Source organism: Anguilla anguilla, chromosome 13, assembly GCF_013347855.1.
Source record: "Anguilla anguilla isolate fAngAng1 chromosome 13, fAngAng1.pri, whole genome shotgun sequence".
Lineage (NCBI taxonomy): Eukaryota > Metazoa > Chordata > Actinopteri > Anguilliformes > Anguillidae > Anguilla > Anguilla anguilla.
The window spans coordinates 22369336-22391154 of NC_049213.1; the positions used below are offsets into that span (position 1 = coordinate 22369336).

The 21819-nt window shown below is 44.0% G+C and overlaps 1 protein-coding gene and 1 long non-coding RNA gene across 5 annotated transcripts in view; both read right to left on the reverse strand.

The window, feature by feature from the left end:
* Nucleotides 1–12639, reverse strand: part of tasora (transcription activation suppressor a) — a 31010-nt gene extending 18371 nt beyond the window's left edge. The window contains exons 1-9 of one of the 3 annotated variants that reach the window (XM_035387493.1): nt 12175–12639; nt 7785–7930; nt 6984–7076; nt 5617–5689; nt 2216–2307; nt 1929–2063; nt 1565–1695; nt 1436–1467; nt 742–856 (exon numbers count right to left, since the gene is read on the reverse strand). In XM_035387493.1, the coding sequence (XP_035243384.1) occupies nt 742–856; nt 1436–1467; nt 1565–1695; nt 1929–2063; nt 2216–2307; nt 5617–5689; nt 6984–7076; nt 7785–7930; nt 12175–12478 (1121 nt within the window). In that variant the 5' untranslated portion in view covers nt 12479–12639. The remainder of the gene's footprint in view (nt 1–741; nt 857–1435; nt 1468–1564; nt 1696–1928; nt 2064–2215; nt 2308–5616; nt 5690–6983; nt 7077–7784; nt 7931–12174) is intronic. The other 2 variants (XM_035387494.1, XM_035387495.1) reach the window with 2 other exon arrangements.
* Nucleotides 12640–13425: 786 nt separating this feature from the next.
* Nucleotides 13426–21474, reverse strand: LOC118210853. 2 transcript variants are annotated; one of them, XR_004761921.1, is made up of 5 exons: nt 21065–21474; nt 20061–20437; nt 19737–19813; nt 16902–17002; nt 13426–14721 (listed from the first exon to the last, which is right to left on the reverse strand). It is a non-coding gene; the product is annotated as an uncharacterized LOC118210853 (long non-coding RNA). The 2 variants fall into 2 exon arrangements; XR_004761920.1 differs by lacking the exon at nt 13426–14721 and having other exon boundaries at nt 15619–17002.
* Between the last annotated feature and the right edge of the window lie 345 nt (nt 21475–21819).

Below are 21819 nucleotides of genomic sequence, written 5' to 3' on the forward strand. Positions count from 1 at the left end.
ACAGCCAGACAAGCAAGGACCGAGCAGAAGTACACACTACACAGACAGATTTCCTGTGCATCATAGTAATGACTGAGCATGGTTGCTTCATAATATTTTCAAGGTGAAAATGCAGTCTGCCTTTAAACTCATTGTCATATTCACATTTACAGTCATTTGTCATGGTCCTCTGCATGCATGTGTGTGTGTGTGTAGGGTTTTCCTGCATAGAGCCTCGATCAGATTTTGTGCTGTCTGCACAAAATTCTGACCAGTTGGCACAACATTTTTTTTTAAACCACAATGGCGGTATTCCTGCAACGTGGCGCTGTATCATAATCAACACAACGCACCGGGTAAGGCACTGCCAACGCACCGGGTAAGGCACTGCCAAAGATCAGCGCAAAGCTGCTGTGCCGTTTGCAAGGAGTGCATGATCAGAGATCACCAAGTTCTCTGCATTTGGTCAAGTAGCCAAAAGCTTGTTTGCACCCAAGCACGTCCAAAATGTTCTAGTTGCCTAAACAAGACGCGGTAAATTTGATCATTTGCTCACGATTACAGTACCGCCTCAGCCTCATTTTGAGCCAGGACAAACCCTGGTGTGCATATGTGTGTGTGTTTATTCACAGGGAGGAATGATCAGACATACAGATAGCAACACAGAGAGGTGAGAAAGAAACAGAGAGAGAAAGAGAGCAAGAGAGAGCTAGAGAGAGCTAGAGAGAGAGAGAAAGAGAGAGAGACAGAAGAGGTACTCACAGTTTGAAGGGGAGGAAGGGGCGGGTAGAGGAGCGCAGGCCCACTTGGTAAACCACCCTGCCCCCGTTCAGCAGCTGCCCGCTCCACACAGTGTAGCTGCTCCTGGCTGCCACGCCCACACGGGAGGAGGGGGAGGAGACAGGCCGTCAATCACAACCTTTACAGTGTTATTTACTAACAAGTAACTTAAAGGCAACTCAGCATACTAAACACTTTCCCAGATGAGTTCAAATGGGCCTACAAGCATCGCGTAACAAAGTTGGGCTCAATTCCAATTTAAATCAATTGGTTCTGGAAATTCCTGAGAGAACAAAGAATTTTTCAATTAACGGATCAAATTTTAATTGATTTTCTGCACCGAGCCCCAACCTTAACATACATTTATATACACGAATGGCAACTTGTGAGCTTGAAAGATAGGAGGCCGAAACCTCACATTAGATTACGTTAAATAAAACAGAATTTTGTCATGTAAAAAAAAAAAAAAATGCAACAAGATCAAAATTTTGAAAGACGATTAGCAACTGACTGGCATGGATTATGTAGCTAATGAGTCAAACGACTGTTCGCATTTTGATTGGCTACCAGTCAAACAGGCCGAGAGCAATAATTTCACAATTTCAGGCAAGGCTTCATCCTCCTCAATTTCAAGCTCACAACCAGCAACCGCCAAACAGCCAGGAGAGCCCTTTACCTTTACTTCCTTCAGAGATGCTGCAGTTCGACCTGAAACCGAGACAAAACAAGTAAGCTCGCATCGTAAGTCACATACGCAGATATCAGTCAGTTTAAGAGCTGGCACAGACAATGCAGGAGAGGGTACCTGAGGGGGGCAGTGGGTTTTGGAGGGGGCGTGGCCTCTTTGCCTTTGTACAGGAAGGACACCACGGCGTACGGACAGACGTGTCGGGGGCGGTGCTTGATGTCATCGAAGGAGTACTCGTAGAAGTATTGCTGTGAATGAAGGACAAACACAGTCAGCCACACTGCTGCAATGCTCAGAGCTGCATTGTGCAGGAACACAACGGTATTCAATAAATCCTTCTTCCCTCGTCAATCTTAACATGTAAACTCACCATAACTAACCATGAAGTTACGTACCAGTAGGTAGGTTAAGTAGAATACATTAGTATGTGTGCGCGCGCGCATGTGTGTGCACGCACTGTTCCACGTGCTGCAGTACACACCTGCGTGAGCTCAAACCCTCTGTAGGACAGGAGGGAGGTCACCCTGGCGGCGTTCTTGGAAACGTGGCAGTCGAATTTGGGCGTGGGATCCAGGAGGTTCTTGGACATGTTCTCATATATGCTTTTCACTTTTCCCTGAGAGGGACAAAGAGTAACCTGCTCAGGCAAAGTCTCGCCTCACCCTACTGCCAGCAACCTTTAAAACTAAACATCAAAACACAAACTTTAACCAAAACTACTGCTCTACTGTACTACATAAAGGAGAAAGTTTATTTTCAAAACATTACCTTCATAACTTTGAATATAATAATATCGCCCGTGGCACCCAAGTCAAATGTATTGATCTGGAGCAAATCGGAGTATTTGGACAGATAAACGCCTAAGAAGACAAAAAAAGAATAAAGAAAAATCAATATTTGCAGAAATCAAACTTCAAGAAGGAAAGAACAGCAGAAGCCTGTACATTCTATGACAAGTTGCACAGTGAGAACAAGAGTAACGCAATCATAATACAAAGTCACAAGAACATGATCAACAAACAATCGCCTAATAATTCATCCATAACTGCTCCTGTGAGTATGAATAACGGGCGTTCGCTCAATTCAAATGAGATGAATCCTGTTTGGAACGCAATCTGTTGAGGGCACATTGCTCATCAGATGAAAACATGCGTCTCAGGAGTGTTGAGCTCCAGTTTTTGTTGCGTTTCAGCATTTAAATGCTTAACTGAAGTTACAAATTGGCTAGAGTTCACACAACTTTGTTACCAAGGCCTAAATTAGCAGCTGATTGACAGGACACCATAGAAGAAATGACAGACACTAGAGTCCTCCAGGAATGTGACTGACAGCAGTGGTGGAGTGCATGAATGAAAACACTGGGAGAAGTGACAGTGCACAGGTGCATTCTCTACTGTCCACCTGTGAGTTTTTCTTTTAGCCCTGCACCTGGCCGTACTGCTCCGCATGTTAGAGAAGAGCTTCTGCCATGCAGTGAGCTCAGCCAGTTGTGTGACCACACCAGCTGAATGTGTGTGTGTGTGTGTGTGTGTGTGTGTGTTTAGGGGGGGGGGGTTCAGAGGGGTGTGGCTTGTTGTGGCGAGGTGAGTAAACGCACAGCTATTTGCCGGGCCCGCTCACCCTGGCGACCGTAACCGGTGAACAATAAACAGAGACCGCTGCTGTTTGCATGGCCGCCTCTTCTAGTTTATTTGCAGAAAAGGTCCCACCCTCCCTCTCCCTGTGATGCAGTTCTCTTTTTTTTTTTTTCCAGAACCAAAGCAGTGCCCCGAGAGACCTCTCAAAACTTCATTCATAGCTCAGTACAGGGTTTCCAAGGACGATTTCTGCTCATTTTCTTTTTCTTCTACACATTTTTTGTCGACATAGAGAAACAAAGTAGCACATTCTCCTTATAAATCATTTTAACATACCTGGTAAGAGTTAGAGAAATTAAGTACATTTTTATTTAGACATCTTTATTTCCTCTTTGCGCCTCTGCCGCAAAGCTTAATTAAACATTGTTTTCCTCCAGATTTAACAGCACAGAGGTGTTTTCCAAGCACAGTCACCGTATGCTAAGACATCCTGACCTGCCGTGAGCAGAACAACCATCTCAGACTGACTGAAAATATTATCCCCAATTAACACCCTGCGTTTCCCCTCCACAAAACCGAAGGTCTACAGCAGGGACACTCAAATCCAGCCCTGGGGTGGGGGGGGGGGGGGCAGTGTCTGCTGGCTTTAATTATTCCCCTTCAGTCAGGCACTGACTTAGACCTGAGGCACCAGGTGAGTGGGATCTCTGGTCAGTCAGTGTTTGATGTTAATCAAACGACCAAGCGGAAAAGAAGACCAGCAGTGCTACGGGCCTCGAGAGCCTAATCTGAGTATCTAAGCGGTGCAGTTATTCCAGCCTGAAGAGGGAGGCGGCCTCCTGGCCCAAGAGAGACCGCTTCCCCTTCGTTCAGTTCACAGCAGAGAGAGAGATTCCACACTGACCCGGCCCCGCCTCTTTCCATGGCCGCACTGACACGCGCGCTTCTATCCAAACACGCAATGCAAGGACTGGCCCGGCTGGTGGAGTTTCTGCCTCACGAGGCTAAATCTTCAGCCTCCTGGGAGTATCTTTAACCCCTCCTGGGAGTATCTTCAGCCCCTCCTGGGAGTATCTTTAGCCCCTCCTGGGAGTATCTTTAGCCCCTCCTGGGAGTATCTTTAACCCCTCCTCGGATTCTCTTCAGCCCCTCCTGGGAGTATCTTTAACCCCTCTCCTGGGAGTATCTTTAGCCCCTCCTGGGAGTATCTTTAGCCCCTCCTGGGAGTATCTTTAGCCCCTCTCCTGGGAGTATCTTTAGCCCCTCCTGGGAGTATCTTTAGCCCCTCTCCTGGGAGTATCTTTAGCCCCTCTCCTGGGAGTATCTTTAGCCCCTCTCCTGGGAGTATCTTCAGCCCCTCTCCTGGGAGTATCTTCAGCCCCTCCTGGGAGTATCTTCAGCCCCTCCTGGGAGTATCTTCAGCCCCTCCTGGGAGTATCTTCAGCCCCTCCTGGGAGTATCTTCAGCCCCTCCTGAGAGTATCTTTAACCCCTCTCCTGGGAGTATCTTCAGCCCCTCCTGAGAGTATCTTTAACCCCTCTCCTGGGAGTATCTTCAGCCCCTCCTGAGAGTCTGATGAGAGCCCTGGGCCTGACTGCATGTCCCCCTGACACTGTGCCATGCGCTTTGTGCACTGCCCCGCAACAGCCAGCCGCAAGGCCCCAAGAACAGGCACCAGCAGAGCGTCTGCACCCGTTTGTGTCCGTCTGCGCCCGTTTGTGTCCGTCTGCGCCCGTTTGTGTCCGTCTGCGCACGTCTGTGTCCGTCTGCGCACGTCTGTGTCCGTCTGCGCACGTCTGTGTCCGTCTGTGTCCGTCTGCGCCCGTCTGTGTCCGTCTGCGCACGTCTGTGTCCGTCTGCGCACGTCTGTGTCCGTCTGCGCACGTCTGTGTCCGTCTGCGCCCGTTTTGTGTCCGTCTGCGCCCGTTTGTGTTCGTCTGTCAGCGTCTGCGGCCGTTTGTGTCCGTCTGCGCACGTCTGTGTCCGTCTGCGCACGTCTGTGTCCGTCTGCGCACGTCTGTGTCCGTCTGCGCACGTCTGTGTCCGTCTGCGCACGTCTGTGTCCGTCTGCGCACGTCTGTGTCCGTCTGCGCACGTCTGTGTCCGTCTGTCAGCGTCTGCGCTGCTTTATTTAAAGCTCTGCTGGTTTGCGTGCGCCTGAACTGGTTTGCATGTCTTTACAGGTCTAGCTAGACCTCAGCTAGGTTTGGCAAAGCGACTAACTGCATTAAAGTGATCTGACATACGGCACATGTTGAGCACTATTAAATAAAACATCTTCCTGAAAGAAGAAACCTCAAGTAAAAACATCTTGAGGGCCTCATTTTTTAAAGTTAATTTTATTAAATGGTGGCGCTTTGACAAACCGGTCACAGAGATCATATTAATTTAATAAAGAGAGCTCAGCTGGGAACACAGAGAAAGCCAGTTCTCCCCTGGCCAGAACTGAAAACACTGCTACACTGTGAGAGATGTCTTGCACCCAGCCATGCTCCCAAACACTCCTGCCCGTACTGCAGAGTGTATAAGGGCCGTGGCATGGCTGGTCCAACACAACACACACAAACACACACATACGCACACCAGACCTACCCATAGCTGGATTTCCCAGTGTGGTGATCCGAGTGTGCCCTACAGACAGGCCCTTCTCACAGATCCAATGAAGCTGGAGAGAGAGAGAGAGAGAGAGAGAAAAAGAGAAACAAAATGAACCACCGCAGACCACAGCTGAACTCAGAACACATCTAGACTCGGTCACACGGCCGTCGCTCCTGTCCCCCTCGCGCAGTCACACGGGACTCAGCAGTGAGGGAGGAGGAGGAGGAGGAGAGCCCCGCGGCCGTCGCTCCTGTCCCCCTCACGCAGTCACACAGGACTCAGCAGTGAGGGGGGAGGAGGAGAGCCCCGCAGCCGTCGCTCCTGTCCCCCTCACGCAGTCACACAGGACTCAGCAGTGAGGGAGGAGGAGGAGGAGAGCCCCGCGGCCGTCGCTCCTGTCCCCCTCGTGCAGTCACACAGGACTCAGCAGTGAGGGAGGAGGAGGAGAGCCCCGCGGCCGCACTGCTGTGACGCCGCCGCTCGGTCGCGTCGAAACACGACGGCGTTTCGCTTCCTGCAGGGAACCCCCTGCGGCCGCAGCAGACAGGACCGACACAGGACTTCCATCTCCACAGGTCCCACCCCAGGAACAGCAATGACATCACAGCTGGCCTCTTACGGCAGGTCTTCCCAGTCAAATCAGCTTCATACTTCCCAGTACTCAAGGATTTGTTCTGTTTTTGGCTTAAAGGCGCTTCTTTGCGAGTCGATGTATATTTCTGAAGCACATTACATTTTCTAATGTTCAGTGCCTACAAGGCACACGCTTCACTCTCCAGAGAACGAAGACTTTCGGTCATGGAATATGTGTACGAACCAGTGTGCTGTCAAATTTGTCAACACTATCAGCACACTTACACCTCAAGCCTTAGATAAGGGAGGGCATATTAATCTACTGAATTTGGAAGATGGATGCATTTTGCTTTCAGCACCGATTCTTCTCATCATTACCATGCACATTCCCCCCAGACTTTCCAGGACCTAAGTGTTTTGGAGGCTGTTGATTGACAGTGGGAGGCCCATTTCTCTGTGAGCGGGTAAAAGGGCCAGTCTCCTCTGAGCCAGCTGGCATGAAGTGAGGCACAGGGGCCGGTAGAGCAGGGGCCCGTGAACGCTACGAGCCTCCCTCTACCAGGGAGCCACACACCTGAAAATACGGCCAAGGCCACGAGGACCAATTAAAAGTCAATTTTAAGCGACTGCACCACAGTGTGTGTGTTTGTGTGTGTGTGTTTATCTAGGACTCAGTTTCGTTTCCTCCCCTCCCTTTGTCCTCCACACATTTCATAACAGTCCTTTTGTCCATTCACAAACCTTGCCCCCACCTCAACACCACAACAGTCTCAAACAGGCCCGCCTACCTTAGAGGCGTCTGGTAGCAGGAAACAGTAGGACTCCACTAGCTCTTTGTCTGTTCGCCCATCCTGTTTCATCTCCCTTTTCTTCTCAATGAACTGCAAAGGAGCAAACAAAATCACACCTTATTTATCCATCTTTATTTGACCTTCAGTGAATCAGGTAGGTCAACTAGGAACAACTCAAGTGTCCTTTAACAGTGGAATCACAGCGAGTAGGGAATTCCTGGGACTGTATGGCCAATTAAATATAGCCGATGATTAGGTGGTGATTAGAGCTAGCTTTTCTGGGGAATTTGACTGGGGCACCTGATCCTTTCAACCAGACTCTTTCTAAAACTTTTATGGGATCTTTCATGACTATAGGAAGTCAGGACCTCAGGTCTACATCTCATCGGAAGGATGGTTAGCAGAACAACTTCCGACTGAAGAGCACACAAGTTTTGCTGGTAATATAACCCTTCCCTGAGACAGAACATAGGCTGCATCTTTTCTTTTTTTTCTGCTGGCTGACTGGTTTGACCACTGCCAATATAAAGCGATGATAACATGGCTCCACTGACAGGTCATAGGTCATGTCCTAAAAAGAGTTCCTTAATACAACCGAGAACAGCGCTTTTCAAACTGTCTGAGCCTACTACCCACTCAATGGCAAATACATCTTTGGTGACACACCCTTTATTAAAATAAACGTACATAGAGCGCGCACAAATACCGCAAGCTCCTTGTATTCCAGGAATTAAGAAAAAAAAACCCTTTAGAACCAAGATATGCATCCCCAGATAGGGGTAAAGGGGCCTTGCTTACGTCCTTCTCCAGGAGCTCGCTGTGGACGAGTCGGGCCTTGGTGTAGGAGAAGGTCCCAGCCGAGGAGGCGTCTCTGTAGCAGGAGGAGAGGATCTTGCCGACGTCCTCGAACTCGCGCGACCCCTGGGAGAGGTACTGGAACAGGGCTGTGAGAAAGAGGGGCGAGAGCGCGGTTAGCATGCAGCACGGGGCCAGCTCTCCCAGCCCCCCAGCCGCGGAGCAGACCTGCAAACTGCAGCTCTCGCTACCAGAGGCAAGCACAAAACTGCAGGCCTTGCACAAGGGAACAGATCCCAAGAGATTTCCCTGCTGGCTCTGACCTTGAAAGTGACCCGCAGTATGGTTTATAGTAAATAATAAAGGCATTCCTGCAAAAATGTAATAGAATTGAATACTGGGTAAATTGTACTTCAGACAAAATACATTCGTCAACTCATTCACAGCAAGAATCGCAGGTAGGTGGACAAAGAAATGCCGAATTCTGTATACTGCATGTTGAAATCATCCATGGTGGAGAGCACATGCATCCAAAACAGCAGTAGAGCGCAGTAATAACTAGCCTACATTTGGCGCATGCTGTTGACAGACAGCAGAAAGACTGGGGTTGGCAAGCGCTTGATGGCTCACCAAGTAAAAACAAGGGAAAGGGAAAGGGGGGGGGGGTTCATTTCACTTTTCAAGAGCCCATCATTACAAAACAAAGTCGATCATCCCCGTGAACAGCAGGCCCACTGTGCTCATTTTACCAAACCAACAGACAGGAAGCACCTGTCAATGTGCATCCCATTTCCGCCTCGAGTTAGCACCAGGCACACTGACACTTCGAGGTCACGTGTTGCAGTATTAACTACAGCTTCATCTTTGAAATCCATAATCGGACGCCTCCCAGACCCCACACTCACTGTTCAGAGCACCACTTGGATGCTCTGGCTGCCTACCCCTCAAAAAAACAGCGATACTTGCACTTAGCCCGGGGGGCTACCATTCCTGAAGGTTTAAGGAAGCACATGCAAGATCAACATTAAATCACATACTCAGACTTCAAAAAAAACATTAAAGATTTGGTTCCGATGTAACAAAGATGACTGAATTCCTCCTTTCATTTCAGAGCACTTTAAGGTTCACAGAACGTACTATGAGTTTACCAAAAACTAAAGCGGTGCAACTCTGTGCACACTAACAAAGCACGTTTCGGTGTCTATCTTAAGAGCCAGCCTCTTTTCTGTAACAAAATAAATCACGTCAGCAAAGGTCCACTGAAATGACGGCTTAATACTCATCAACTGCATTCTAACAAAGCAAAGCTAGGTTTCAGAACTGACATGGGTTATACAGTCAGGTTTAGCATTATTATGGTCAGCCTGAAAAGGTAGCAATCATTGAAGTGTTCAAGCAATGGCAATCTGCCTTTTTCCAATTTCATGGAGACAACTATAAAACAAATCACTTGATGAGGCCAAACAAAATGTGCAAGATCTCAAAATAAACCCGTTCAAATAAATTACATTAATGTCAACTGTGTATCCAAAAGGGAACTGCATTAATAATTCCGGGTTTGCTACAAACTGCACGGCAATGCAAACACACAGCTGACATTCGAAGCAGGACAATGCAGGACCACAGCTGTGTTTCATAGTACAGTGAAGGCAGCAAATTTCCACACGGTTACAGGCTACAACAGCATGCTGCTCACTGACACTATTCATATGGAATGATCAAAACTGAGCCCTCTGAAGTCCCGCGTCAACAGTAACGCAGCCACCCACGGCAATCTCCCCCAGAAAACACATTACGGGAGTCAGTGTGGGATGGCCTACAGGAGAGGAGCACAGAATTCAGCCCACGTTTTACACTCATGGGTTTTAGGAGGGGTAAATGGTTTGTAAATGGAGAGATCTGGTCCAAAACGGTCTTCCTGTTAGTAAACCTACAATGAAAGAAGACAGGAATGATTAACCGTGTTGACTATAGTCAAATGCCAAAAGGTGAGTCACATTAGCAAGGGCACCATGTTTGCATCATTTGATCCTTAAAAACAATATTCACAGTTTGAGCTTTATGTTCTTGGCAGAGAGGTACAGGGTGGGGTGGTGCTAATCTATCAATCCCTTGTTGTGCACTTGCGTGTCTAAAAGGGGATCCAATTAATCTAACGGGAACAAATGCTGGAGCCCTACTGGTAACTCGGGCTTACTTAAGAGGCTGCATTCTAGCCTCCACACACTAGGGGCTACAGCAGATGAAGACATTCAAATAATCCGTTTCTTTTTCTTTTGATTCAGAACACTTATAGACTTTTTAAATTAAATTCCAGCTACTGCATGAAAACAGCTTAAGAGCTAGCCAACCACAAGTCATGCAAATATAAAATGTGTACCTAAAGTGAACTAAGTTGTGTTCTAAAATACCCAAGTATACTATCTGGGGGGCTCAAAGTTACTGATGTCCATATGTCCAAAATTCAGCCATGAAGTGTGCTCAATCATAGGTGTAGCATTTTAAATTATTCAGCAACTTCACTAGACTGTCCTTTTCGAGACCACGTGGAGTCCAAATCACAAACTCTTTTAATTACTTTATACAAAAATTAAATAAATGCTATGATTTTAAGCCTATTTTATCAAGAATGCTTTATTTATTTTTGTCCTGAAGCAGCAAGGTTGTTATACTGCCCACTACAAGAGGGCTTGATATCGCTCTTCTGGAGATCAGGCTGGTTTACACTGTAACCAAATCAGCAGCGTGACTGTTTAGTAGGCTGAAGGGACATTCCACCAGCTCTCATACGGAAATACTTTACATAAAAAGACAATGCTACACACAGACACACACCCCTAACCACCCGACCCCACACCCCCCCCCCCCCCCCCCCCCCCCAAAACACCCCCCTTAATTTTTGCACAAAGGATACGTCTTAATTTGTGACTTAAACATTTTAAGTTCAAGGGAAAAAGTAAATGCACTGGGCTTTTTAAAAGTCTGTTCGGGACAAAGATTTTCTTAAAAGGACTTCAGAGATGCTCCTATTTTCAGACTGAAATGTGACCTTACTTTGTTTTCTTCCAAAACATGTATTAGGACCATTATTTTATACTGCTGTGCACTATAATATTGCAAGAATCGCTACACAGGGACGTGAGGTGACAAACTATATTTCTTTGTACAGCACATTCAGAAGAGTTTATCCAGCCCAAATGTGATATTGTACATGTGCATGAGGGGGAAAAGACTAGCTGCATTTAGACCAAATGTAAGTTTCAACTACATCTAATCTGCAATGTGGAGGCTTGATTATTAGCAAACTAAGTCCACGAGGTTGACCTGCAGGGATAAAGTGTCCCAGACCTCAGACCATCCTTAAACACTGAGAATGTGTAAGGCCTGCAAGCCAGAGGACACATGGCAGAACACCACCAAGAGACGCCCTCTGCCAAGGGAGGAAGGCCCAGCGTTCAACACATGAGCAAAGGCCCACTTCTGGTATGGTCTTCCAGAAATTAATTATCTTGGACATCGCACACAAGGACCCCAGGACTGCACCTGTCCAGTTGTGGCTACAGAGCAGAACAAAAAGGTCTCCCCTCAATATAGCTTGAACTAAAGAAGGTGGAACTGGAAGTGATGTGCGCCTATAGGAACAGGGCCCTGGAATTCACCGGCAAACAAAGTTAGACTCCCTCAACAGGCCTACCAGCCTTGGACCTATTCAACGTTCATCATCACTGGATTCAACCAACTGGAAGCTGGAATGTCTGGTACCAGGTATACTGGTTCAAGAAGATTTGTTGTTTGCCCCCATAACTACAGCCACACAAGGATACCAGCTGAAAAATCTATTTCTCAAGCTAATCCATTTTCACTGAATGGGTGGAGAGAAAGGGTGAACAAAAATAAATGGAGGGGTCTCCTTTAGACATCAACTGGAGATGGGTGTGGCCAAGCAAAAAAAACTTGGCACCTGAGGTTAAAAAAAAATACCCACACACTTCAGAGAATTTGACAAAAAAATTACTTAATGGATCTTCAGGCGTGGGCCTATCCGTTATCCAAAAATAAACTAAAGGCCATCCGACTGTTGTGATTGGTCTCAATTTATGAAGGCACGCGACTCGTTAAAAACAAGGTACCATCTTCACGTGGTTGTCCTCCGCTTTTATGCCGTCTCCCAGCTCTGAAACTTACCTGCAGTGTTAGAGCATTCTTTTGAGTGTTTGCCGGCATATGATAACGGTGTTCGCGCTTAATAAACTACCCTCTGCAGATGGATCAAGCCAAAACAATTCTCTAACCTCAGCCAAGAAACGCGATTTGCCTCGTACATGCAGCAGATGAGCTACGAACCAGAACATAGCCTCTGTGTTAGGAACATTAGCTTGAGAGAATGCACAACCTTTCCGTTCTTTGCTCTTCCTTGGGATCTGAAAGTTTAGCCGTGGCAGCTCATCTAAAGGTCGCTGGTATGCCGAGGGAGAACTGTTGTGCCTCAGCTCCGACACTCCGCTCCTCCGTCTTTCAGTAGCTTCTTGCTCAGACGCTAGTCCTTCACACACAGCTTGTTCGCCATCTTGACTGGATGCGACCGCGGCGGGCAACAAATGCTTCAAAATATCGCAACTCTCCGCAGGAACATCACCGCTGTGCCTTCTATCGGCTCCCTTGCTCTGCTGTCTCTCCATATTGAGGTTACTGGCCATGTTTCAGACGACGGATGAAACACTCGCCGCTTCCACACTTCTGCGGACGCTGTATATGGCTCTCCCACTATCTCTTCTCAACCTGCCTCCGCCATTCTGTCTCTCTGACGTACTCCTTCCTCTCCACTGCTTCACTCTGCCGCCCGACGTTGCATTTATAATCTCACTCACGTACAAACGAACGTCGCGCCTCCTGTAGGAACTTGAGTGTACTGTACTCTGACACAGCCTGTACCTTTTTTGAGGCTCGTATCATAGACTGTAGTTTCTTCGTATGATCTGACTCGACATAAATGGTCTGAAAATTTTCAGTTATTTTTTCCCCAGTTAAAATATTCTATTGTTATCTCAGCTGTGTTATTATTTACTGAACCATTTTATATCATATCGTTATCTCAAGTATGTTATTTTTATTAAACTATTCTATCACTAAAATCATAATGCGAAGATTTTTTTAAAATCGAAACTAATGCAGAATGTTACTGTAATTTATAGGTCGGTCATTAATCGGCCTACATCAGTGGTAGTTCCCATTTTGCTGATCTAGAGAATTAAGCGAACGCAGATTTTTTTTCTATATGACACATTATTTACATATTTTTGTGGCCCTTCAAGTGTACAGTGACTGGAATTATTTATTTCCCTTCTCTGAATTGCAACCATACGGTTGCAGGAAGATCATGTGCGGCACATCCCCAAACGCTGCCAGTGAATATTTTCTGCAGCAATTAGCAGCCACTTTGCACTTTGTTCTTGCCCATAAGTTTGGTAGTTTGTTTCACTGCAAGTTAAATTATAACTTTCAGGTTATGGCTGGGTAAGTCTTTTGTCTGGAAAAGAAATCAAGAGCTATTGTCTTTTCCAGACAAAAACATTTATTTATGTTTCCACACGCAGGTGTAGCCTTGCTACATCAGTAGGTAGGTAGATACATACTTTACTGTCCTTGCAAGAATTTTATTTGCACATTCAAGTAGCTCAGGTAGGCAATCACATAAAAAACACATTGCATGCAAGATTTGTGTCACTTTATGCAATATTTAGTGTACTTGTCTGTACAGTAGCCTATCTACAGTTCTTAATATTTATTTAAAAATTTCCGATTAACAAGATGCTTAGCTACAGTGGTTGTGGTGTACCAGTACCTGGTGGCATTATTTATTAGGCTAAAGAAGTCCACACAGTGCGGTAACAGAGCTATAATATTGGCTCCGAGGGACCACAGCAGAGTGGGAGTTTTGCTGTGGCAGTGGTGGGGGGGGGGCACATACAAAGGGATGCCATCAACATGAGAGGATGACAGGGTCCCAGGGTCCAGGACTAACACCCCCTCTCCCCTCAGGAAAGCCAGCATGGGGCCTCTTCCCAGGGGAACTTGGTTCGCTTGGCTCCACTTTAGCCTCGTTGCCATGAGTTGCATCAGGCAGTGAGGGGATGTTGTTTTTGTGCTGCACACCCAGGGTTTTCCCAGGTGATCCCTCTTCATGAGGCCTGGGCTCAGCTTCCAAGGCGACTCGTTTCAACCTCAGGATACGGTGGGTAAACATATGTAGCAACGCTGCCACTGACTCAGTCAGGAGGGACCAATCACTGACCAGTCAGACAATCTAATGAGCGCATCCCATTGCTAATAATTAGGCATTAAGTAATTTGTAACTGCATTTTAAAAACATATTTACGAGATAGTAAATGCAAACAATAAAAAATTCAAACAATTCAGACAACACCATTCCAGCTTAGCCTGTGTCTTTCCTGCAGAAACTATTTCACTTACTGATGAGGTGGTGCTTTTCAAACAGCATTTATCCACCATTGGGAATGTGACTGGAATGAGAAGTAATCAAACATTTTCTTTTAAAAAATCAATTGTCTACATTTCCATATTCTTAATTGAATACTTTACCAAATTAATGAGTGAATAATGATACTGTATATTCTACATTATGTTAAGTTACATTATTATGGCTAAACATGGTTACACCAAAAAGCACTGTTCTGTGACACTATCTGTCACGCTGTAGGACAGAGTTCTGCAACTCTGGTCTTGGACAGCTATAGTGTCTGCTGGGGTTTGATTTAACCTTAAAATCAGCAGCCAGTTCAGACCCCAAGAAACCAGGTGAGGTGAGTGAACTTAAGTGCTGAGTGAAAATGGAAACCTGCACACGCCCTGGCTCTCCAGGAACAGAGACCGCGGTGGTAGAATCTTCTTCTGATGTGTTGTCAACAAGAAGAAAAGACTCCTGTGGGCGAAACACCATCAACACTGAACCAAAAAAGGCAGATGCACATCCTTTTTGACCAGCAGATCATAAGTTGCTATGCAATTTTATGATGGTTTTCTCCTGTTAATATTACTGCCCATCAGCTGGACCCTTCTGAGTGTGTATTAAATATTGCACCTGGAAATCTTAAGCTTCTTTGCAATTTCTCAGAGGGAATAACCTTTTTCCCACAATGTCTACTTGGACCCACACATGTAAGCTTAATGCCCTCTTCTTTGCCATATTTCTTGTAGCTTTCGTGCCTGTGTTACTTAAACTACAGGCCAATGGTATTAGGCTACCTGTGGTTGGAAAAAAATATGCCTCACACATACCACACCAGGGTGAATCTGATTTTCTCAGAATGGGGCTGGGCCTGGGCCAACTATTAATTATGGAGTCACTATTAATTATGTTTGTCCCTGTGTATTTCACTCTGTGTGCTTAATCTCACTTGTTTTCCACCGTCTTATTAATGTATGGGAACCAACGCGTATCAGGCGTCACGGCTGAAAGCCCTTGCCTGCAAATGAGCTCATGGCATGATGGCAGGCACCGGGGCAGAGAGGGGCACCCTGATGAGGTAATCAGCGGGGAGCACTGCTCAGGGAGTGGGGTGGTAGACAATGGAGAGGGCAGTAACTGGTGGTTACATTCTATGGGTGTGACCTGGTGTACTGAGTTTCAGGTAATTGTTCACAATAAAGGGGAATATCTCATGAAGTTATGCAGAGGTCTCCTGGACTGTCCTGCTGTTGCCGTCTCATCTTTGGGGTTCCTGCCGTCTGTTCCTGGGGTGTTGGCCACCACATCACAAGTACACACAGCTGGCCAAGAAGCAGCTGAGCAGTGAATTGTCCAATTACTTTTGGTACCCTAAAATGGGGGAGCTATGTATAAAAATGGCTGTTATTCCTACATTGTTAATCCGACATGGATATGGATAACCTCATATTAAAGGTGACAGCCGAACCTCATATTCTTTGTTTCTTTTAAAATCCAATGTGTTGGAGTACAGAGCCAAAAATAACAAGTGTATCAGTGTTCAAATACAGACAGACTGCACTGTACATACTCAAGATTTATCTCTTTTAATTGTACTTTCAAATTTTTAAATCACTTGCAATGAATTTAAGGCAAATTTGTGACTTGTTACAGAAGTAATACCTTTGCTGTATACTTATATTGTATTGCTCCGATCTCTTGAGTATCTGCTTTTGCAAGGGTAAGTGCCTTTCCTTGGGGACTGCTGACAGCGAATGAAAATTAAGTACTCAATAAACAAATTAAATGGAACAAGTTGTTTTCTGTAAGATGCTAATGTGTTTCCATGGAACCACAGCAAGACAGTCATGAAATAAGAAAGATACACTAGCACTAGCAGGTGCCAGCATAGAAAAAAATAGCATCACCCTTGTCAGACGCAGTTTAGAGTTCTTTAGATTTTGAACATATCAGTTTATTTCATTTACAAATAGCTACCACCACACACAACAGAAGCACAATCAGCAGAAATAAATAGCAGGGTGACTTGATAGAGACAGATGGCAAATTTGTATTTCCTGCAGTAGGTAAGTGTTTTACATCTTTAGAGGCCAGGAATGGTTTACTAGTTCATAGACTGCCATCAAAAGCTTTGGTGGAGATGCATAATAAAAGAAATCAAACAGAGTATAAAATTCTGAGCCACCATACTGACAAAAATATCCTCTGATATTTGTTGAAGTGTACTCTGTTGCAGTGAAATTATACCCGAGCCTAAAGATAATACACAGGGTAGAAGGTAAAATTGAGTTGGGAAAGGACTGTCTGAGCAGCTCAGCAGAAGTCAATAAATACACTTTATTACAGAGATCTAAAGATGTCTCACTTCAGATTTTAATAACAAAACAAACAAGATAATTATATATAGAGTGTTTAGAGAATATATGCCTTTCCTGAGTTCAAATTTTGTCATAACTTCTGATTATTCATGGGCATTGCTAATATGTGAACATATTCCAAGCTTGAGCTTAATAACTGTGCTTTATATATTTCTAAATGTAATCTGTATTTGAATTATTTTTTAAATAACAATAGGATGCTCTCTAGGCAGCTATAAAATCAGATGCCAAGAATATGGGAATTTCTATCGGGAAATATCCACAAAAAATGCTTACCCATCTTCACATCCAAAATCTTTCTTGAATACTGTATACTCCCTGATGACTCTGCATTATCCGAAGAGCCAAATTAATAAGCATTCAGAACTTCAGAGGATCTGCAAAACAGAAAGCAAACATTCTGCTAGAGACAATAATAACAGTTTCTCTGCATTTGAAAGCCTAAAATCTACATTATAGATGGATCAATCCTACTTTATTGAACATAATAATAGATGTGTTTTCTTACATGTAAAATGGGAAAGTTTAATGCCGTCACCACTGAAGTATGGCGAAAAATATATAATTTACTATTTTAAACACTGTAAAAAATGACCATAAAAACCTATATCCTTGCAAATATTATCCTTGCGCTTAATCATGAAATACAGATTATCAGTTTGACAAAATACAAAGTAAACTGGGGGAAGCTCTCTTGCTACAAAGGAGAACTGAAACCAGCGAAATTAATCTCTTTTCAGTCCCGATCTCTGTTTCCTCTGGAAGCGCATTTCCATTATCCCGAATGCATTTACACAATGGAATAAGATGCTTATTAAATTTGTGTGGTTCAGAAAGAAGCCAATGGAACTGACTGGAAAAATAAGCAGACTGCACAGCATAAAGGTAATTTCTTGGAATGTCATGTAAATTAAAAAGGAGGTGATTTGATATCAATGTGTGAATTTGAATAGCTTGTATTAGAGTAATACAGTAATTTTAGATAAAATAAACGGCGTAGTGATTTTCAAAAGGGTGAATTACCTATACCTAGCAACTTTCAAGTCTCGTAGAGTGTTTTTCCACACCGTTTCAACATGAATGGCAGTGAATGATTTTTAAAAATGTAGGCTGAGATCTACTAAAGTATACACTGTATACACTTATGTACACAAAATTTGTTGAAGACGGGGCAATCTCTGCTAATGGCGAGAAGTCAAAATTAGACCGGTCCTTTAATCCAACAACATGAGCGAATGAGTGTGTAGCAAAAACTAATGTAATCATTCGGACGGAGTGTAGCACAGTGGGTAAGGAACTGGACTTGTAACCGAAAGGTCGCAGGTTCTATTCCCGGGTAGGACACTGCCGTTGTACCCTTGAGCAAGGTACTTAACCAGCATTGCTTCAGTATATATCCAGCTGTATAAATGGATACAATGTAAATGCCTGTAATGTAATGTCATGTAATTCTCTGATAAAATTTGTTTACAATAGCCAGTAACTAAATCTCAGTAATTTGAATCAGTCATCAAACCTTTGGTATCTCTACCTGAGTGAACTCCTCCAGACACCCAAGGCTGACACCCAATAAGCCCGTTTGTGTAGCTTCACCTTGTGTAAATTGTACAGGGGTTCATTGCCAGAGTGATAATTATGAAAAAGGATGCAAAGATTTTCCTGTAACCACTTAGGACACCACTAACAGTATTAACTGAATCTATTAGATCTGTTTTACAGTTCACATTATTGATGGTTAGTAAGTATAGTTCATCAACTTACCTCGATTATAATTTAATAAGCTTATAACAGAGTTCACACAGTACTATTCTCACAGAGCTCACATAGATGAGAGACAGGCTCTTGGTTGGTCTAGCTCAACCTTGGGTGTCTGGTGCAGATATTCGCTCCCAATGAGCCTGGTTGTGTCTTCAACTGCGTGAGCAGTATGAGGGCAGTGCTGTGTGATCAATGTCATAAGCAGGCTGATGAAGTGATCTTCAGTAAAACTGAACTGTGAAAATGTCAGTGTGTAGTTCTGCCCAAAGTGGTTACATGATATTCATTGCATAGCCATTATTAATCTAATGTTAATCTTATTAATCTATCCGTGACCTTATGTGCAGTAATTTCAGAATGCACTGCTACAATAGACAGTGAATTCAGTTTGTAGTGTAGGAACATTTTGAGATTCCCCATGCTTGTGATGATGTCACATGTCAAAGTTAGGGTATTCCCATCAATGTTGATCAAACTGGTTCCTCCAAACTCTCAATGCTCCATGATAAAAGTACATCACATGTATGACTATTCACTCATATAATCAATATGTAATCCAATAAACCTGTATCATTAGTTGCAGCTGAGCTTATGGAAATGCAAGAAACCACAGTATCAACTGTAGAAAAAAAGCAAGAGAATGCAGAAGGCTTAAAAAACCACACTCAGCAGAAAACATTAATCAAATACTAACCACTTATATTTTCAAACTGATCAACTGCTAATAAATGTGCTAGAAGACTAATATTTTACAGTGACCCCTATGTATCCTGAATACAATGGAAAATTACAGGAGGCTGTGACTTTACAGAAAATTACAGAATAAAGACTAATATTTTTTAAGGGAAAGTTGGGGTAACTTTCTACAATGACGTTATCACCCAAGAACAGGAAATCATTGTGGTGCCAAGAAGGTCAGGTAGACCCAAGAACAGGAAATCATTGTGGTGCCAAGAAGGTCAGGTAGACCCAAGAACAGGAAATCATTGTGGTGCCAAGGACAGATGGCATTTTAAGGAATGTGTTAGGGGGAGTTGTGGGGTGCACAGTGTATAAAATGAATGTAAAACTGACAATCGAGGTTCAATTCTGCAGAATTGATCCGGCTTTGTGCACCTGTGCAAATAAAGTCTAACTTTTCTGAAGAGCTTGCTGCTGTGGTGTCTTTTCCCTCGTGAAGTTGTTTTCTACAAATTAAAGATTGGACTTTGAATTCTGTCGGTTCCTAGACACGACAGTAGCTCTTTGAGTTTCAATTGTGACTGCATTACTAGACTACTGGTATAGGTCTAGAGTCTGTTTATTTCAAATGAAAGTCAAGAAATTAAAAATATAATAACACTCATCACATACCTGCACAAGTTCAAAGTGGATCACTCTCTTAGTAGAGTCTTCCATCATGCTATATGTGGTGTATTTGGCATTGTGGCCTGTGTAAAATAATAACAGCAATAATAATAGTTTTGTACTGCATTGAGGCTTCTCCTCTTATGGCAAATACATTTACACCCATTCTAGAGCCTATCACATTCAGACATTTCCACAGACAACTTGAAAGTTATTGGTTGAAACAACAATGCATCCAAAGCAGCAGTGTTTTGTCTTCTGCTTATTTTGACTATTGATAAAAAGTTCACATTTGTACAATAATTATCAACACCTGAATTATTAACCTACCTGGTGAGTCACTTCTGTCATCTCCACAGACATCAATCCCCTGTCCAGTTTGAAGAATGTCTTGTGAACAGGACAGCAAAGCGAGGTGAAGAGGTTGATTTCTGGAACACCTCGGATTGATGGACAGGATGTCCAGTGTCCGGAGTTGTTGTTGATACAGACCCATTCTATTTTGAGCATCCCACCTTGTCTTTTCTTTACCATTGTTTCAACAGGCCCCTGACATTCTCGGCATTTTTTTAAAAGCTCCAAAAGTTTCGATTCATAAACAATCCACTTGTCATTCTTCCAAAGTGGACCAACAAATGACGTATCTGGGCAGGACTCATCACTTGTAGGGAGTCTAGATATCTCAAATGTGATATCACTGCTGTGCCCTGAAAGAAATTAACAATAAACACTGTAATGTAGGCTACTTGTGCAATTTTCATAATCGAGGTATTGACATGCATACATCCTCATATCAAAGAACCACATATCCAAGTGCAAAGTGTTTTACAAATACGTCAGGGTAACATTGGTGAAATGGGGCAATTATTTGTAAAGCCCTTGTACACACATTCACAAAGGGCTTCACAAGCCCACAAATCTAAAACAATGATACGATTGCGACTAAACTATCCACTCCCTAAGAATAATCCCAACATCCATCCACCGACCCACTATACCAGGCCAATGCTAAATGAGAAAACTCCCCCATGTGAGATTGCTCGGATGAATTCCTATTTTAAATTTCTGTCGATACAGATATATAGTTAGAAGATACTCTGTTTAGAATTTAGACCAAGTCTAATGTGATCGAATCGAGATAATGCTTCTGAAACAATTGTGAGTAATCTGGTTGTCTAACAGTTACATGTTGCACTATTATAGTGACTATTACATCAGGGGGACATGCGTACATTACGATACGTATTTGCGTCTCTTATGCTAGCGACCTAAAAGTATACATTTGGCTCAAATATTTGCAATCACGTTAGCCATAATTCAGCACCCGGCCTTACCTGCGGTGGTACAGCAGACGATGAGCTCGCTGTAGCCGCATTGTCGGTAGTATCGGACCCGGTGTCTTCGGTGAACCATGGGAAGATGGTAGGGACAGAACCAGGTTTGAGCTGTGGTTTGTAGCTTGCCGATTCCGGATAATCATTTCTTAGAAAGTGTTCACAACATACACGTAAAGGCAGTAACTCTGTGAAATCGATAGGGATTGTAGCCAGGGTATCGAATGGCAAGCAGCCATTGTTTGCAAAGTTCAGGATCGTTTGGGAAAATGTATTTGCTGTCTTTTTAGTCTTTTTGTATAACTATCACAGCCCTGAACCACGCAACGCATGATTTATATTTTCCCTTCATACAGCTTCTTCTACATTTCCAACAGAGCGCGAATCCAAATTCCTGTTTACAAATTCACACTGAGTGAATTCAAGTATGATGTGTAACTTTCAGCCAATCGTTGATCTCGATTATACTTTGGTTCTGCCCTCCGAGCTATCAATCACAACAGAGCCACAACAGATCTTTACATCAGAATATGGTGAGCAGTATTAAAATTGATTAAATTATGTTAATTCACAATTTAAGACTGTGCCTTTGCTTAGGGACACTGACAGACTGAAAACCCACATAGACTACATGGGCAAATTGGCAAGTAAGTAACTGTTTGATGGAGCACAGGTGTTTTTAGATTCACAAAAACTTTACATTAGTGACTGTTCTTACAAGATCTTCTTCTTGAGATTTATAGCTCTAGAATTAT